Raw genomic sequence first — 20,170 nt, 5'->3', positions numbered from 1 at the left:
AGGTGGGATCCAATTTTGCCAGCTGCAAAGCCTGTTTAGTTTACAATTTGATAGATTATAGCTGCAGCTGGCTGTGTGACCCCTCTTGCCAGGATTGCTTTAGAAGGAAGAGGAATAGAGGAACCATTCCTTCTTTGGTTATATCCTTGGTTTAAAGTAGTTTAAGGTAGCTGGGAGATAAGAAGAGGGCTTTCATAAAAGGCCTTTGTAAAAGAGGGGATTAAGATTAGTTATTTTAATTTATGCATTCAAATACATTTGAATGGGGAGCTTGCCATACACTAGTCCACATAAAGATATTAAAACAGAACAGTGCAGTCAGAAGTGTTTTCTGATGTACTCAGCATTTATTTATTTGTAAACGAATTTATATGCCACCTTTCATTTTGAGGAGATATTTACACTGCAAGTTTATTTCTGAAGATTATTTCACAGATCTTCTGAAGCAACAGAGAATGTCTAAGGGCTTATCCACACGCACCTTTCCTCTGCTCTTTCCAGGTATGGACTATACTTTAAAGCTCAGGTCTGAGAGCCCTTTTTGCTCCAGAGCTTTCCCTATGAAAATCCACTCTCAAAGCTCAATCAGAGCAAATGGCAATCCTCAGAAATCCCTAACTGATGTTTGCTTAGTGTGCACACTAAAGAGTGACTTTTTGCCGGGAAAGCTCAAGGCAAAAAATAATATTTGATATTAGTAGCCGATTTTAAAAAATGGAAGATAGCCAGAATGATGCTGGGTTCCATAAAAGGAGATGCCATAATTAAATAGCTCATTCTTACTAATACTTTTGACAAATGCAGATGTCTTATGTGTGATTGGCATTTGGCTTCATAACACCCAGGCACACTTGGCTACCCTTATTTGACTTCTCTATTGCACTTTTCATTTGCTGCTACAGTAAGGTCGTTAAATATATCTTTCACTTTTTCAAGTCCTTGAAAACAGATTGGTAAGCTTTCTCCTTGGGGGTGATTTGTAAATTGCTTTGCAGAAGGCTTAAGCTCATGATGAATATGACTAGAAAAAGTTTCATCAGAGTTGCACTCTGGTGTCATTTTTCATCAGGTTGTTTCAGCCACTCACAGAAATGCAATATGTCAAACTTTATCTCTGCCTGGCTTTTACAAAACATTAATGAATTAAAAAAAATTGATGCCTTTGTAGACATCGTGCATTTGTTGAGTTCAGCTGGACGAGGTGTTCAAAACTCATCTCAAAGGAGTAAAAACAAACAAACCTTCCAGTTGCAAAATATAGAGCTTGCTGCAATTGGAAGTTGGAATACTTCATTCATGGAATCATAGAATTGGAAGGGACCCCGTGAATCCAGATGTAAAGTTGCTATGTATATTACAAGTTAGAGGCTGATACTAGTAAAAATGAAGTTTCTTATAACATAAAATTTCAAAAAGATTGTGGCTACATATTACCAAAATTCAGGAAATCAACAGTCCAGGACAAACCAAGGAATGGATGGTTGCATTTAATGAGTATGTATGAATAATTTGTGTACTATTTAAGTAGCCCTTGTAAAGATGAAGGGTTGCAGCCAATTGTGTTTTTCTGTTCATATAATAGTCATTAATCTAGTGGAGGCTCTCTAATGGATGTAGAGTGGAGGTGAGTTTTCCTCACCTCGGCTTCCTCCTGCAGCTCACACAGATTTTCTGGATGGAGCTGTGAAGAGGGCTACAGGAGAGGGGGAACTGTAAAAATCTTCTCCCCCTTACTTAAATTACGGACACACCCACTGGATCAGAAACCCTTCCATTGGTATGGTAGTACAGTCATAGTGTTTTTATTGTCATCTATCTCATTTACAGTATTTGACATTTTGGAGAAGACCAAGTGTATCGACCATCTAGGGACACAACATGTGTTGAGATCACATGTTAAGGTAGCCAATTTGGCTCTCAAAATGACTGTGGTTAAAGGATAATGATAATGTGGATGGACTCAGTCTGTAATGTAATGCACATAGCACAGTTTCCCCTTTGTTGAGTATTTGTAGCATGTCAATGTTGCAGTTTTGTTGGTATTGATTAAGAAAAGAGTTGAAAGGGGTAGGGAAAGGAGTGGATTTCTGTAATGACAAAGGAATTACACCTGGAATCCATGTACTGAGTGGTGAATTCTGGACCTCTTCTCTACTAGATGTCTAACCGAAGCCATTTCTGTTTCCTAAAATTATTAGAGAAACTTATTCCTCTGTTCATATTTGTTAACCGGGTCTCATTAAATCACGTCAAGTGGATAAATGCTGCTTCCTTGTGCTGAAAAAGAAACTGAGGAGCATTGCAATTAACTTACTTGCCTAAAGCAATACAGCAAATCATTGAGAGGTTGCTGTGAGTCGCCTGGAATTCATCAGAAAACCTGCCCTTAAACTTCCCTCGGCTTGAATGAGACCCATATAGATGAGAGAGGCCCTGATAAGAAAGAGCTGGTTGCCTCCTGAATCTCATCTTTCCTTGGTGTACTTTTCCTTTGTAAATACAGTGAAACTCATCCAATTGTCTGTAATCGGTTTTTAAGTCCTCGGTAGAACTTACAATTGCCTCATCCAAGGTTTTAAAAGTCCTAATTTTCTCTGAAACCCTGCATGGTATTTCGTTACAAAGGGATGTCAGGGAAACAAATGTTCAGAAATGGCATGATTCTAACAATCTAAGGAGAGCCCAACTGAGAACTTCTTATATACACCAGAGGCCAATCTAGCTCAGCATTCTGTTTTCACAGTGGCTCCGTGGGAGAGCATGCAGAAGGTTCCAAGGTCAGTCCCCAGCATCTCCTGGTATGGCTGGGAGAGACCTCTCTCTGAAATGCTGGAGAGCCACTGTCAATCAGTGTAGACACTACCGACAAACCACAGGTCTGCCTTGGTATAAGATAGCATGCTATATTGCTAGCTAATATTCAAGTGGCATATTGCTTCTCATACTGGAGGTAATATGTAGCCATCTCTATTGCAGACTTCCAGCAAACCTAGAAGGGGTTGCTGAGCACAACAGAACGTAAGAGATCAAGTAAATATGTAGTAGGGTGGCCCAAGGACTCTTGATACGTTTCATCAAATACTTCCTTTCTTTCCATAGGAGAGAACATTATGTTAGAAAAAACTTGGGCGTACTGTGTCATGTACCCACTTTGGAAAGGTGTGGTACAAGTCACTTTGAGTCCTTCTGTCATTATATGGTGTATTTCTTCCCAGTCTGCATCACTGCCTATTGATGGGCAGATGGAGAGATGCTCAGCCTAATGACATGACCAGGCCATGTCGTTCATTCCACTATACACTGTGCAGGGAGATTTTGGCATGAAGTTTCTATTTGGAGATATAGCTCCCATTTTTCCACTTTGAAAACATGATATAAGTTTTTTAGACCATATAGTTCCACCCTTTGTTGTTGTTGTTGTTGTTGTTGTTGTTTAGTCGTGTCCGACACTTTGTGACCCCATGGACCACAGCATGCCAGGCACTCCTGTCTTCCACTGCCTCCCGCAGTTTGGTCAAACTCATGCTGGTAGCTTCGAGAACACTCTCCAACCATCTCGTCCTCTGTCATCCCCTTCTCCTTGTGCCCTCCATCTTTCCCAACATCAGGGTCTTTTCCAGGGAGTCTTCTCTTCTTATGAGGTGGCCAAAGTATTGGAGCCTCAGCTTCAGGATCTGTCCTTCCAGTGAGCACTCAGGGCTGATTTCCTTAGGAATGGATAGGTTTGATCTTCTTGCAGTCCATGGGACTCCCTTATACTTGCATTATTAATGTTTATAACATATCATTGGCTGCCTGGGTTGTGTGTCTACTGGCTAGATATAAATAGTATCTATTAATAAAATAATTTCCTGGGATTCTTATTGGAGAAACCATGGCAGTGTATTCTGTTTAGACTCTAAGACTAGACACTCCTTACAATAATTCACTATTTATATGAGCAGAATATTCAGTTTTTGCTACATGGTACCATATGCTTCTGGGTTGTAAAGGTTTAATATAATATTTAAACATGTAACAAAGTGTGTGAGAGCAGTTTCAAAAAGATAGGGCCCATACTTTATCATCATTCAAATCAAGGTTGCACAAATCTGCCATTTAAAAAACGTTTACTGCTTTGTCACCAGCAACACACTGTAAATTCTATAAAGACTGAAAATACACATTTATTGGTTATATTTTATTCTTACCTTGTTTAATTCAGTTTAACCACAATTGTACTTCACACGCCACACAACGCAGAGGTCTTGCTACCAAAACACAATGCATTCTCAGGAAATAATTTGTTGGGCACGTGAAAATGGAGAGATGCTATTGGGCAACAGGGAAAAGGCAGAACAGCTCAGCACCTACTTAGCTGCAGGGGAGGGTGACCAAGATGATCAAGGGTCTGGAAACCAAGCCTTAGGAGGAACGGTTGAGAGAGTTGGGTATGTTTGGCCTGGATAAGAGAAGACTGAGAGGAGACATGATAGCCATCTTCAAATATCTAAACAGCTGTAACATGGAAGATGCAGCAAGCTTGTTTTCTCCTGCTCCAGAGGATAGGACCCGAACCGGAGGATAGGACCCAGGGTATAAATAATAAATTATTATTATTATTATTATTATTATTATTATTATTATTGGAGGTTGCTTGGATGGCCATCTGTCACGGATGCTTTAGTTGAGATTTCTGCATTGCAGGGGTTGGATTACGTGACCATTGGTCCATGCTTAGCTTTCCACTGAAAACATAAAAGTGCTTAATCTGGCTAGATATACCTTTACTCTGTATGGTTCTGAAGCATGTTTTTTATTTGTATACGGCTATGAGCATAACTGCCTTTCTGGATTTTCCTGGTTGCTGATTTTATAAGTTGACATGTTTGGTTTTGTTTCTTAAAACAAACAAACAAACAAACAAACAAACAAACAAGAGAAATACACTAAAATCAAAATTATCACCTGTATTTAAACTAGCGATTTTAAGAAAGAACACAGTAAGCTTCATCCAACTAAGCTATAGTCAGAATAGACACATTGAAATTAATGGACCTAAGTTAGCCATATTCATGAGCTTCAATAAAGACTAATGTTGCATACAACTCAATTTTGTCAATCCATCATTATTTTAATTTGGGGTACACTTAAATTCATACAGCAATAAATACACTCAAGCTGTAACTTTCAATAGTAATGACAACTTGTCTCTGCCCTGACCAAACTACTAGCTCAGTTTACTCTCCACTTGTCAGTGTGGAACAGTACAGTGACCTGATACTACTATACCAGTGTGAGTAGATAAATAGGTACCACTGCGGTCAGAAGATAAATGGTGTTTCCATGCACTCTGGCACTCATCACGGTGTCCCGTTGCGCCAGAAGTGGTTTAGTCCTGCTGGCTACATGACCCAGAAAGCTGTCTGCGGACAAACACTGGCTCCCTCAGCCTGAAGCGAGATGAGCGCTGCATCCCATAGTCGCCTTTGACTGGACTCAACTGTCCAGGGGTCATTTACCTTTTACTACTGGTCATACTGTTGGTATAAACCTCATTGAACCTTCTCTAGTTAAGGACCACTTAAGAGCTATACTCTGTGTGTGTGTGTGTTGTTGTTACTGTTGTTTTTAAATCAGGTGAGTTACTTTCTTTGGTGTCCTTTATTACCTGCAGATCCAACACGATTTATGGTGGCACCTAACAGCATGGATGTCACTGCTGGCGAAAGTATTCTTCTGCCTTGCCAGGTATCTCATGATCACCCGCTAGATATTCTGTTTACTTGGTCATTTAATGGACACCTGATAGACTTTGAAAAAGATGGGGATCACTTTGAAAGAGTTGGAGGGGTAAGTATCACTATTAGTAATCCACCAAGGCAATTCTTTATGAGTGCTGAGAATTTCAGCAATGAGCAAGATATGTTTATGGGCAGACCTACAACTCTAGCTGTGTTTATATCTTTAGAGCACATTCCCTCCCCTCAAAGGATTCTGGGCACTGCATTTTACCCCTCACAGATTTACAGTTCCGAGCAACCTTCAACAAACTACATTCCCCAGAATTCCTTGAGTGTGGGAAATGTGCTTTGAACGTGTTTTAAAGGTATAGTATGCATGCAGCCTCTGCCAGCTTCCAACACTGGGTGTGTACACACTACACACTCAAACTGTAATAGTATGCAACATAATAACTCCAGCAATGAAATGCTTCATTTCTGTACTGTCTACAGTGTCAGTACAGTTCACTCTCCCTTGAGCTGACAGTGCAATCGGAACAGAAGTACTTTGCTGCCGGTGTAAACCAGTACTGTTTAAGAATATCAGTGTGAAATTTGTGCACTGAATAGATATACCTGCTGTGAAAACAAACCCATGTTTAACTGACCACTCCTAATAAGGGACATGGGAAGAGTGGGACACTGAATCCTCTGCGGGACCCCAAACCCTGCCAGCTTCTGCCACCAGTGAGATGAGAGGAGTGCCTTATCACCATTTTTCTTTTGCTCCATCAGTTCCAAGCTGGTGTAGCTCAGTGGCCAACAGGTTAGACCAGGGTTTTCCAAACTTGGGTCTCCAGCTGTTTTTGGACTACAACTCCCATCATCCCTAGCTAGCACGACCAGTGTCCAGGGATGATAGGAATTATAGTCCAAAAACAGCTGGAGACCCAATTTGGAAAACCCTGGGTTAGACCCTCATGGGATCCATGGAACTTAGCATCAAGCAGATGCCAAGTTCCTGCTGCACTGCTTTGAAATGCCCTGTTTGAGGGCCTTTCTCCTGACGGCTGGAGGACTGCAAGCAGTAGCTTACTACCATTTTAGGTGGAGCTGGGGGCATCTGCTGCAGTGAAACCCCACCATCACCAGTAGTCCTCTGCACTACTAAAACTGGCAGAGAGGATATGAAATACAACCTACCTGCTCCCGCACCCCCCAATGACATCAAGGCATGGTTGGGGGCAGGATTGCAGCCTAATTCTTTCCGATTGTCTTGCTAGTGTGGTAATCTTTGTATCTCCTCAGTTGCATTGTCCAAAGAGTAATTTCTCAGAATTCTCTGCTTTTCAGAAGCTACAGATCATTAGCAAATCATGACAAATGTTCAACTTTCCACTGACATAGAAACAAATGTGAAGTTAGGTCTTAAGCATTTACCAGTAGTTTGCATTATTTGTCACCAGCCTTATTTGCATTATTTGTCACCACCCTTCACAGCTTAAAAAAAGAAATTGGATGACATTCAACTAAGCTCTACACGGAAGTGGACCCACTGAAATTAATGAACACGAATATGTTATGTCAATTAATTTCGACAGATCTACTCTGAGTAATACTTATTTGCATACCACCCATTACTGCTAAGCAGGAAGCCACAGATGGTGTCTGAGAGGCAGATTGCCACCTTTTCTGTATAATGGAGATCAGCTTATATTTAGTATATGTGTTACCAAAATCCAAAATGGCAGAGACAGCAAGCTGTTCTTTGAAACTGAGATAAGAATGGGTGGGTTCTATACTACATAGAATGCAAGACTCCTGTATGGGAATATACAGCTCTGATGGCATCATATGAGGCTGCACATGACTTTGTCTTTACCCTTCTCACCAGAGCCCAGAAACTTACCTACAGCCTTGCAATAAATCCTGCCCACATAATCAGGCTCTATTTTATCCCTTCTGCTGCTGCAGTTGTCTAGTGTATGCAGACTTTCAGCCATGCTTTGGGTTCCAGAGATGATCCAAGCAGCTGCTACAGCATCTTCTAAACCATCCTCATAATCACCCCCTTATCCCTGGCTGTTAAGGGAATCAGGCTTCAGAAACATTATGGAAACTTGGACCAGAATCCAAAGAGCTATAGAACTGGTACTGCTCATGATCACAAGGAGCCCTTAGACTTACCAAACAGCAGCCCCCTCCCTGCTCTCCCCATGTATGGCAAACTGCTTTATAATCAAAGGGAACTTCAAACACAGCTTGTGATACGACATAGGAGACAGCTGTTGAAATGGGAGAAAACTCTATTTCCACTGGGCTAGTGCAAGCCCCTTTCATGAGCAGCTCTTTGGATCCTAGCCACTGTCTAATATCCATCCTGCATTTATGCAATGCTGTTTGAGTTTCTCCTAGTTTTAGCAGTACATGCAAGAGCGACACCAAGCCTCTGGCTTGTATGCTTGCTCCCATGCCTCTTCTCTGGCATAAGCATGAGATGAGAAGCCCCCACTTCCTGTTTAATCAGAATTCTTCATTATGTCTGAATTCAGGGGAACTGTGGTTCCTGAGAAAAAAAGCTGTGATCCAACCTTGGTTTGTGACCGCTGTTTGTTCTCAAACAAGTTTAAACTAACCAGAGTTCCTTGAATTCAAACATAATGAGAAACTGGTTTGTTAAAAAAGGTAAGTGAAAGTTTTTGATCTCCTTACTATTCCATCAGAAGAGAAGAGGTGAGAAAACATGAGCCTGAGGCACAGGCATGTGGCAGTAAACTATGGTTTAGCATTACCGCCATACGAATTTCTATTCTGTCTACATGCTAAGCTGCACACACATATAGATGGAAAATGAGTGTGACACAGCTGGAGTACAGCAGGCTATTTTGCTTGGCTTCAGTAGCTTGTATTTAGGTATGGGGAGAAATTTGGTTCAGTTCTCAATTAAGGGCAAATCTACCCAATTCATACTTTCTGAAAAAGTACATGGACCAAAATAGAGCATTCCTTTGAAATCTGCACTTCTTTCAATTTTGCAGTTCATTTTTCCTAGCAAGTAATGCAACAACAAAAAAATGCATATACCAGGGTAGAGAACACATTAAAATGCACATATTAGTGAATTTTGAAATAGCATGAGAAGATGTATTATATTAGGGGAAAATGCTTTGGGGAAAATAGGTATAGAATGAAAAATTGAAGACACACTTTCATGAGGATTTTAAAATCCTGAATTTGAGATTGAGAAAACTGAAAGAAATTGAAATTGACAGATCTGCCTGCTCCTACTTGTAGTCAAGGCTTTTTAAACATATACCATATTTTAAAATCGGGGGAGATTGCCCCTGTGTATGACTACACCCCCTTTTTTAACCTTATTTTTTTTAGTAAAAAATCCTAGTCTTATACATGGAAAAATACGGTAGTTCATTTTAAAGCCATTTGAACAGTAGTCACTGTTACTACTACTTATAAAGCATTTTTGTTTTCAAAATGCTGTACCCTCTGCCTTTATTTTTTTTTAACCTCATGTAAAATGGTCATCAGCTATTTTAAGATAAGCTGAGGCCAAGCGCTAGTAATTTGCCCAAGGCAAATTAAGCCACTGCTACCTGGAACCAGCCATCCCAGATCCAAACTCTGAGCCATACTGGTTTTCATTCCACAAACAGAAGAGGAAATTGCAGTTGCAAACATTAGCTGCCATCCCTTGACTATCAAGACAGGTGCTGAAATGCGAAAAGCTGTGGAAGATAAAATAAATCATTTAAAAGTTCTGCCCTGCAGGGGGCATAGCAGCGGCGACAACAGCTGTGGCTTGCAATTACACGTAACTGTATCCCCAAACCACCAAATATGTACTATATTAATATCTCTCAATTAAAAGGCTGCAACTGCAATCTTATGCTTAGATTTCTAACTTGTTAAGCACTGTGCCTGGTGGACAGAGAAAATGTGTTTGGGTGTGTGTGTGTTTTTCGAGTCACACAATCATGCAGAACCATAATTAGTTAACTGCAATTGCTAATCATACATGAGCATTTGGCATTTGGAAAAACAAATTATCCTTCTTTCATGCTAGGTAATGCACATGTCCTCAGAGAGCACTGTCCTCATGACCTTTTAATACAAAAGCCAGGCAATCGAAAGGCTGGCTGCGGCACAAAGACTGTGGAAGCTGTTAACAAATGCGTCCCAATTTGGGCTGGTGCTCACTTGTTAAATGGATGTAGGAGGAATGCAGACATCTGAATAGCAATGAAGGCTATAAACTGGATGTCTGGAGTATGGCAGAGCACAGCCCACCCTTCCCCCCCCCCCATCCGTCAAATCACATTTGCAGTAACAATTTGACTGACCCGAAGCTTCTGTGTCCCTTATAGGCAACCATACTTTCAGCTCTTATCTTCAAGGAAAGCTCACATATATTAAATGGGTTATGGGTTGCGTTATGAGCATTTTCATCAGCTGATGTAAAATAAATCCATTAGCCACAGTTGTCCTTCATGTGATAATGATGTTTAGAGCTCATTAAAAAGTAATTGTAACCACTTTCCCTTACTTTATCAGCAGGATTCAGCTGGCGATTTGATGATCAGAAGCATCCAGCTGAATCACGCTGGAAAATACGTCTGCATGGTGCAAACAAGTGTGGACAAGCTATCAGCTGCTGCAGACCTGATTGTAAGAGGTATTTGAATTTTGTTGCCGTTGTTGTAGTAAAACTACTGTTCCCACCAACCGCTGCTATGGATAATAACATAAAGCACAGCTTGAGAGAGTTTACTATGCTCGATAACTAGCAGCCTATGAAGTACTACTGATTATTTGGTACAAAATATGGAGGGGAAGGTCTTCTATTGAACCTTAAATGGTAACAACATGCGCTAATTATTTATTTAGTTCTGTTTGAAATGTTGATGGCGGTGTTAATTTGCTGAATGTAGATGTGCACGGAGGCAGTTTTTTATGTGAGAATGTACTTTGCTGAAAACCCTGAGGCCTTGTGCATGTACTGATTCCCTGTACCCCTTAGTGTGAACACAGTTTCACCTCATGGCATTTCATGAGGGAATGGCATTTCAGCTAGGGTCAGGCAGTGGCAATTTGCTTGCAAGTTTTGCCCTTTTACAAATTTGCATAGGCACATACTGCCTTCCTGTGACACTTCAGTGGGTCACTTAGTTGGGCAGGATGGGATTGAAAATTACATATGTTCTTTCACTTCTCCCTAGTTTTAACCATTGCTCAGCAATGCACATGTGCAATAATGTGCAAGTGATGGCTTGCAGAAAAGAAAAGAAACCAATGGGTTTTTTTTGTGCTGCGCAATGGCCACTTCGGCTAAATATGCTTGGCAAACAGCTGCTATACAGTGGTACCTCAGGTTAAGTACTTAATTCGTTCTGGAGGTCCATTCTTAACCTGAAACTGTTCTTAACCTGAAGCACCACTTTAGCTAATGGGGCCTCCTGCTGCTGCCGCACCGCCGGAGCACGATTTCTGTTCTCATCCTGAAGCAAAGTTCTTAACCCGAGGTAATATTTCTGGGTTAGTGGAGTCTGTAACCTGAAGCGTATGTAACCCGAGGTACCACTGTACATTGCAAATGGTGGTGGCTTACACAGAAAATGAAAAACCAGTCCCCTTCACGTCATGCATTGGTCACTTCACCTCAGCAGCTGTCAAAGGAGTGCTGCACCTGGATCATTCAAGTACCCAAGCTCAGTTACTGATCCAGTTACAGGTGATTAGAAGAGAGATAGATTTGGAGTCTGAAAGTTGAAAGCTAAACTGGCAGCAATTTTATCATTGTCCAGTGTTGGCATGGGGCCAGAAAATAAATTCAGTTCTCACAATTTTTGGAAATGTTACAGCAATTTTGACTTGGGACAGTGAGACAGCTGCTCTCTAAAATGAAGCAGATTTCAAGATACAGAGTGCCCCAATACATTTCCTGCTATTGCTGGTTTTCACGTTGGCTGTTGTTATGGGGTGAACATTTGACATGAGCTTTACTAATTTTAGTTAGAATTTATTCCCATGCTGCCTTTCAGAAAACAAGGAAGGCTTACAGATTTGTGGCTTTGGGCATAACACACAGGATAGACTTAAGATAGCTTAATGATAATTATGTCATCTCACCGAAGCCTGGGAAATGTAGTGCTGTGGAAAAGACTAAATATACTTAATACGGAATCCTTTTTACTCGTTAAATTAAAAATCCCAGGATTCTTTTGAGGGAGCTATGGCAACTGTAGTGGTATAATATATTTGTTCTGTAGTTAGGACCAATGTTTCATGACATCCATCTATTGGAAATGGGTTTTTTTTCCCCTCTCCCAGATAGCCTGCACTGTGACAGTATTTATTCAAGCATTTTTCTGCAGCCTTTTATAGTGGACACCTTCAAGGCAGATAAGGATATCATGATAAAAACAATCAAACAGGAGCATAAGTGCAGCAGCTACAGCTGGAACCTGTTGGTGGCCCAGATCCTCACCCACCTCATCCCACAAGGCCAGCCGCTTTATGTCACAGTAATGTTCAGTGTAAGCCATTTTCCTTTGCCCATACAAATTTAAATCAAACAATGAGGACAACAGCACAGTGCTGTCAATCAGTCAACTGGAAGGGCTGGAAGGGCCATGGTAGCTCTTTCAAAGGATCAATGAACCCCCATTTTGGTAGAGCCATGTCTTTTCCTACTCCACACCAGACATCAGGTGTAGGGCAGGTGGGTGCACCTTGGCTGATATAAGCTCACAGGACCACTAGCCAGGGGTCAGCAGACTTTTTCAGCAGGGGGCCAGTCCACTGTCCCTCAGAGCTTGTGGGGGACTAGACTATATTTTTTTTTGGGGGGGGGAAATGATGCAAGAGCACAAGCCCCAGTGGCTGCTTACCTGTGTCTTGCAAGTGGTAGGGGCTGGCAGCGGAGGGACGATGAGCAGTGAGTAAAGGGCTCTGGAGAGGGGCTGCTTAAAATGGTGGCCGCTTGAGCACTGCTGCTGCTGGCACCAACAAAGCCCAGCCCCCTTCCTCCTCTAGGCAGGGCGGGGAGAAGCCAGGAGGAGGGAGGGAGGAGCCGCCGCCGTGTGAGAGAGAGGGAAAGAACGCTCGTGCTGGTGATCCACTTGGCAGTTCCTGGACTGTCCGCGGGCCAGATCCAGAAGGCAATTGGGCCTGATCTGGCCCGCGGGCCTTAGTTTACCTACCCATGACTTAGGCTTACAAACAAGAGCTTCCCCACCCCAACCTACAGTATAAAGCAAGAGACAGAATGCTAACAGAAGAGGAGGGAAAATCCAGAGGGGATTTCATTCAGCACAGACCACGTTACTATCCGAAAAGCCACACACTCCCTGCTGCAGGGCAAACAGAGTGAAATAGCTAAGCAGGATTGTTTGGTGTTCCACAGCTCAGGCACCACAACCAAGAAAGCGGTGTCTCTCCCCCACCCCCCAAATACAGCATACTCTAGATGGCAAGGAATCAGAGCCTCTGCACAGGCAAGTTCATATAGCACGAGAGAGTCCTGAAAACAGTTTGGGACCAGGGAGTGATTTGGGACACCCCTGACTGAAGCACATTCACTTTAGGTTTTGTTGGAATAGCAGGTTGTCTGAGGATCCCACCCATATCGGAAAAGGACTAGTTTTATAATACATTATAATAGCCATATTGACCCATTTAAGCAAGGAAAGTTCGCTCAGTTTATTCTCACCTTATATAGATTTAAGTTGCTTAATCCTTAATTGTCTCATGTTTTTGATCAAGTGTGTTGTGCTTCTGAACATGAACGCTGTGGTCCGTACATAAACCTCTTGAAATTCAGAGAAGAAGCGATCTTCCTCTTGCCAGGAGAGAGAATAGGAAACCTGATCATTGTCCATTTAAGAAGACAGCAGTGGTTTATCAGCTGTTCCCTCATGGGAGCAAGATATATTGTTGCTGCACTAAATGCACACTCCATTTAATGAGGACGAGGCCCAATGAGCAGTTTAAATACCAATACATTAGGCTGCTAAATATTTAAAATCCGTAATACTTGAAGTTCTTAACCGAAAGTATATGCATCATTTTGTAGGGAATAATCTTAAATTTTGCTAGGAGTCTGTTAAGAGGAGAATATATTGCAAGGAGCCTGCAAATTCTGCTAATGACTTTATTCCTGCATTTTGAATTTCCTTCTCCCCCACACCCCTCCTTCTTCCAAAAGGAATTTTCTTTGCACATTGCACCATCTGCTGGAGAGGAGAAAAGAGCAGTAAATCAAGCTTTTGCATCACCTGCTGATAACAGCTAGTGATGGAAAGGCACATGGCCTGTCTAGTCAAATACTATCTTAGAACTTGACTTGAACAGGGGGGGAAACTAGTTATAGCTATGATTCTGTTTCTGCTACACTTAAAATTATTACTGTCACTACATCATTGAATTTGACTGAAATACATGGCAGTTGACAAAAACTAAGAGATCTGTGATACTTTTAATCACTCTCCACTTTGGCTTAGCATAAGGTTTCTGAATTTCTTGGGTTGTTGCCAATAGAAACTCACCTCCGAATAAATCAGCTAGGTTTTAAGGTAGCACAAGTGTCTATGACCTTCTGCTTCATCTCTCTAACAACCTGTCTTTTGGATTCTGGTGATAGGATTGTATCCCATTTTTTAAAAAAATAACTAGTAAACATTTTATGTAGGTCGAAGCAGAATATTTTAGCAGGTATCTCCAAACCTGGGAGAAGAGCTTTTGCTTGGTCAAGCAGGTGGGGCTTCTTTCACCATGAAGCTGTGTGGGAGAGCACATCTGTGGACACTCCTCTTGGGATGCCAGAAACCACTTTCAGGACAGAACATGGCAAAACTGTTATGATCAAAGTTGCATTCCCAAATATAGGAAAACTTGGAAGTATCAGACTCACTCTGTATGGCTCCATGAGAAGGAGAGTTACGACTTTTATCCCTTAAAACTAGTACAGTCGTACCTTGGTTCTTGGACGGAATCCGTTCCGGAAGTCCATTCAACTTCCGAAACTGTTCAGAAACCAAGGCATGGCTTCTGATTGGCTGCAGGAGCTTCCTGCACTCAATCGGAAGCCACGTCAGACATTCGGCTTCCCAAAAAAGTTTGCAAACCGGAACACTCACTTTCAGGTTTGCAGCGTTGGGGAGCCAAAATGTTCAAGTCCCAAGGCATTCGAAAACCAAGGTACAACTGTACTGAACCAAAATGGTGAGATATACCACCTATGAAATGCAACCACCAGAGGAACTTTACAGAGCCCTTTGTAGCAGAGTCCAAAACTCTTTGAAAGGAAGGACATGAGAATCATAGAACTGTAGAATCAGAAGGGATCTTGAGGGTCTTCTCATCCAACCCCCTGCAATGCCAGTGTGGTGTAGTGGTTAAGAGTGGTGGACTCGTAATCTGGGGAACCGGGTTCACTTCCCCGCTCCTCCACATGCAGCTGCTGGGTTACCTTGGGCCAGTCACACTTCTTTGAAGTCTCTCAGACCCACTCACCTCACAGAGTGTTTGTTGTGGGGGAGCAAGGGAAAGGAGATTGTGAGCCGCTTTGAGACTCCTTAAGGGGAGTGAAAGGTGGGATATCAAATCCAAACTCCTCCTCCTCCTCTTCTTCTTCTGGAATCTCAACAAAAGCATCCATGATATGTCATATTGGACTAAGCCTCCTTGCAAAGTTTTCGTATTTCTTTTTAGAGGGAGTTGCTATTATTTCACATCATCCACATATATTGTGTAGTGATATTTGCAGAAGACTACCTGATCTCAGACGTACCCAACCACAGGCTAGATGTATCCTGATTACTAGGGGAAAAGGAAGGACAAGCTGCAGAGACTCTAAAAACTACAAACTAAGACAAGAGCAGGAAAAGTGCACTAAAGGGGAGATGAAAACTGCACCTCTTTAGGACCCCAGAGTGTGTCTGGTGTGTAAACAACTCACTTACCAATCACAGCTCTGTCCAGAAACAATGACAGGTGGAAGCAGCCAAGGTGGCTCATTTCATAGAAATTACTTGCAAGGGTGCATGTACATTTTGCTTCCTAACTTTCTTTTCTATGAGGAATAGAAAAAAAATGAAAGCTCAGAGTTTGGGGTGGGGCATGTCCAGGGACACCAATGTAAGCCTACGTGGGCACTCGGCTGGTGAACTCTACTGCAGACATTCCATTTTAACAATTCAAGAATCTTCACTGCCCCATACACTAAATATGAGCCACTGTCTTGCTTTGAAAGTTTTAAAGCAGGATCAGTTAGAAAGTCACAAATGACATAATTTTAATGTGGCCTCCAAGGTTCTTGGTTCTGCCTTCAGGCAGGTGTTTTACACCCCATTTCTAACCTTTAATAGTAGGGTTTAAAAATAGCAAAGTCAAAACAGTGCAATCTTATACGTGTTTATTTGGGCTTGCTCTTAGGTGTGTGAAGACTGCATCCTCACAGCACAATCCTCCACATGTGTATTCACAAATAAGTGTGGCTGTGTAAGTGTGTTTAGGACTTCAGTCTCAGTCCATTTCTTATTTTAAACCATAGGCTTTGCATCTACTGTTAAATGTAGGCTGGCAGCAGAGCTTAAAATACAAAACAGAAAATTCCATTATGGACGGGGCTATCACAGAATGTAGAGCTTTAGATCAGAGTCTCTGTTATTGCAAACTAGATCATTTAAAAAAAACACCAAAAACATTTTATGATGGTTTCTGGCTGTTGCTGCGCAAACAGCCATTTTAGATGTTATATAGTCTTGCTTGTTCGATAAAAATCCTATTTTTGGCAATCTCATCCCGAAATATTGTTCTAGCTGTCAGTTAAGTAAGTAAGTAAGTTAGTTAGTTAGTTAGTAAGTAAGTAAGTAAGTAAGTAAATAAATAAATAAATAAGTTGGACTATCCATTACAGAACAAGATAAACTTATCAAAATTGATTTCAGTAAGAATTCAATTGAGAAAGCTCTGAAATGAAAGTATAGTTTGTTTGAGGTGTCTCATATTTCCCTATAATCAATTGTTCCATCTACTGACCATTAGGGAGATGTAATTTGTAAAGTACATCATGCTAGGTAACGCTATAATAACCCACCATTCTGCCTTTGAACTGGCAGATCTATGAAGACTGACCAGCTGTGAAAGCAAGGACTACTAAGTATTCTTGCTGGAGGCACACAGTACAACCTTATTCAGAACTGATTTCATAGAGTGCTGAGGGGTAAAGTTATACTGGAGTGGTTACATTTCAAATTATGGTTCTAAAATGACTTAATTTACTCTGGGGTTGCAAAGCAGGCTGTGACTTTTTTTATTGAACTGTTTGAATGGAAATTCAAGTGCTAGAAGGTTAGGCATTAAAAATAGGTGACTAAATCATGATATTTCAATCTTTGAAATGTTTAATTGAACGTGATGAACATATTGAGGATTATTTCATAGTGAATGTGCATAGGATTGCACTGACATTCATTTATTTAACATAATCCTGAAGCTGCTCTCTCGCAAAGTTTCCAGGCCTTGCCTCACAAGCCTCATATTTTTAACTATGGCAAAATGCAATTTTGGGGTCCCTATCTGCTACTTTTCCTAAAGGATTTTTTATTAAAAATGTGTAAGTAGTCAGCATCTATCTATAGGAGATAAAAGTGAGTGTCTAAGAGCAGATTCCATGTGCAAAAGCAACTATGCATGTATTTAATCCACTATAAAATATGTAGCTTTAGCCACTGTGGTTAATGTTTGATTATCTGTGCGAAAATAAACTCAGAAAAAAAGAGTGCACAACATGGAAATTCATTCTTGCTGAAGGGAACTATAAGTGGTCCAAATTAAATATATATTGTCCAAAGTATCCCAGGGTTGTCATTGTTTGATCTGTTTTAAAAGACTTCTTTGCATACTGAAAACTATTAACTTAAACCTTGAGCTGAAAGGTCTTGTTACTTCTTAATACTTGACGTGAGATATTTTACATGCAGGGTATGTCTTACTGAGGATATTTGAAACTTGTGTTATGTGTGTTTCATAACAGGTCCACCAGGTCCACCCGAAGCTGTGACAATTGATGAAATCACAGACACTACAGCTCAGGTATCCTGGAGGCCAGGAGCAGATAATCGCAGTCCCATTACAACATACGTTGTTCAAGCAAGGACCCCATTTTCTGTGGGATGGCAAGCGGTCAACACAGGTAACTAGACATCTTAGAACATGCAGAATATGACCACTGAAGCTTGCTTTAACCGTTTTCCATGAGCCCATGGGATTTCTGGTTATGGGGAAGAAGCAGTGTTGGTCTGATCCAGTTCTCTTCTTGTGACTGAATGGAACATATCATTAACTCATTTACATCTATATCTATATTTCTTTCTCAATATTTTTTCATCCCAAATTTAGCAAACAGAAAAAAAGAGCGGCCAACTAATGGCTTATCTCTAGAGTCTACATTCTGTCCTTTCCCCCGCTTTATTTTGTTTTTAATCCAAATATTTCATTATTCGGTAACCATTGGGCATTCTTGCATTCTTGACCTACGCTTTTCTCCCCTAGTGCCCGACGTCATAGATGGAAACACATTTACGGCAACAGTAGTGAGTTTAAACCCGTGGGTTGAGTATGAATTCCGGGTAGTTGCCGCCAGCCTTATTGGGATTGGAGAGCCAAGCAAACCATCAGAGAAACGGAGAACTGAAGAGGCTCGTAAGTAGAAGCTGAAATGCTGCATTTGGCATTTCAATCAGTCTTTGACACTTCCATTAAATAACTACTTTTACTTGGTCAAAATTGTCTGCGTAAGAAGGCAATGCATTTAACTGAGCAAACTTTATTTTTAGCAGTTTACTACTGCTGTGTCCACACCTCTTCATGCTCATAACAGGAGGCATGGAGGTACAGACAGTGTTTCCTTTTTGACACCTTATAGCCCATATATCCCAGCCTTCCCAAGCTGAAGGCCCTCCTGAGGTTTTGGACTAGAACTTCCATCACCCCCAATTACTGCCTTGCTGACTGAGGCAAGAGCTTTAAATCACCCTTGGAGGGGGGGAATCATGGGAACTGTAGTTTCCCCATCATAGATATACTTTCCAGCATCCTCAATAAGATACCGTTCATTATTCCAAGTTGGTATAAGGCGATTAATCTCTAAACTTATTGTAAACATCAAAAAAAGGTAGTGTTTGCCAAAAGGCATCATTGACATAAATGAGATCCTGTGTGGTCATATAATAAAAGAGTGTTGCTCACGTAAGTGCTAGGGCTTCATTTTTGTGAAAACACCCTACACCCCCCCCCATTTGGATGGAATTAAAATTTAATCTGCCCATTCATTGGGAGCTTTAAAGACTCTCAAGTTATATTAAAAGCCATCATTTGTTTGAACCGATGAGAAAAGCTTTTATTGCTAACATTGTATATTCCTTATTATGTGGTGCAGCAATCTGGGGTGGCTCTAGTAACAAATGGAATATAATGCAAAACAGAGTCCCTGTGGAATGTCCCATGCTACACTTGCAGTATTACTTTAGGTTGAAAACAGCTATTGTGAGTGAAACACCTTTTGTCTGTGCAAAAGACCTTCCTCTCCCTCTCTTCCCCCTGTGCCCCCCACCCCGCCCCACAAAAGATATGCTTTGTAGGGCTGGAGGGACAAAGGTCCTATCAAACAATTTCAATACTGTGTAATCTTCCATGGTACAAATATTATTTTAAAAAATTTAATAGAATTTATATACCATTTGATTGTAGAAAAAACACTCAAATGTTGACATGAAAAAAGGATAATAATGTCTACAGTGTTGTTTTAGAATTGAACGTAAAGAAACGGGTACTAGTTGTTGCCTGTACGACCTTAAATTCTCTAATATCTGCAAGGGAAGTCAAAGACATATAAAATATCCAGTTCATTAAATTAGCTACTGTTGACTCAGCCTTATTGTCTGCTTGTATATTTACCAAAAGCTGTAGACCTAAGTTAGTAGCAATCAGTTTCATGATTATAAATAAATGAAATGTGTTATAGGGGAAATAATTTTAAAAACTATTTGCAACAGGTAATTGGCTCATAAATATGCTGTTTGGCCATCTCATTTTCAAAATTATGTATTATGTGCTCTCAAAGTGCATCATAAAAACCTGCTGCAAAGCATTTTAATCAATATTCTGATGAATGCTTCTCTTTTACATTGCAACGTAGACATTGAGATATTTAGAATTCCCTCCCCTCTCCATTTTATAAAATGGTACTTCCAAAAGAAATTTGCTTTCAAATCTCAGTGACAGAATAGTTAAGAGTGACACAACACATAAATGAAATGTTACATAAAGATGGCAAACTCATCTTATTAAAGGTGAAAAATTATTTTTTAAAATGTTCAAAAATGGAAGAAAAAAAACATCTGGCAACAGCAGGTTATCTAAAAAATACAGTGGTACCTTGGTTCTCAAAC

General features: G+C 40.8%; 1 protein-coding gene across 10 annotated transcripts in view; it reads left to right on the top strand.

Annotated features, from left to right (window-relative positions):
- LOC309336526 (contactin-4) overlaps positions 1-20,170 on the top strand; it is a 525,279-nt gene that overhangs the window by 485,128 nt on the left and 19,981 nt on the right. For 9 of the 10 annotated variants that reach the window (XM_081852419.1, XM_081852424.1, XM_081852423.1 and 6 more), the window contains 4 exons: positions 5,657-5,832; positions 10,272-10,392; positions 17,755-17,913; positions 18,273-18,422. In XM_081852419.1, the coding sequence (XP_081708545.1) occupies positions 5,657-5,832; positions 10,272-10,392; positions 17,755-17,913; positions 18,273-18,422 (606 nt within the window). The remainder of the gene's footprint in view (positions 1-5,656; positions 5,833-10,271; positions 10,393-17,754; positions 17,914-18,272; positions 18,423-20,170) is intronic. The other variant, XM_081852422.1, reaches the window with a different exon arrangement.

The sequence above is a fragment of the Podarcis erhardii genome, assembly GCF_964252035.2.
Source record: "Podarcis erhardii genome assembly, chromosome: 2".
NCBI classification, from domain to species: Eukaryota; Metazoa; Chordata; class Lepidosauria; order Squamata; family Lacertidae; genus Podarcis; species Podarcis erhardii.
Note: the sequence above shows the minus strand (reverse complement) of the source record. Positions and strands in the feature narration are given on the sequence as shown.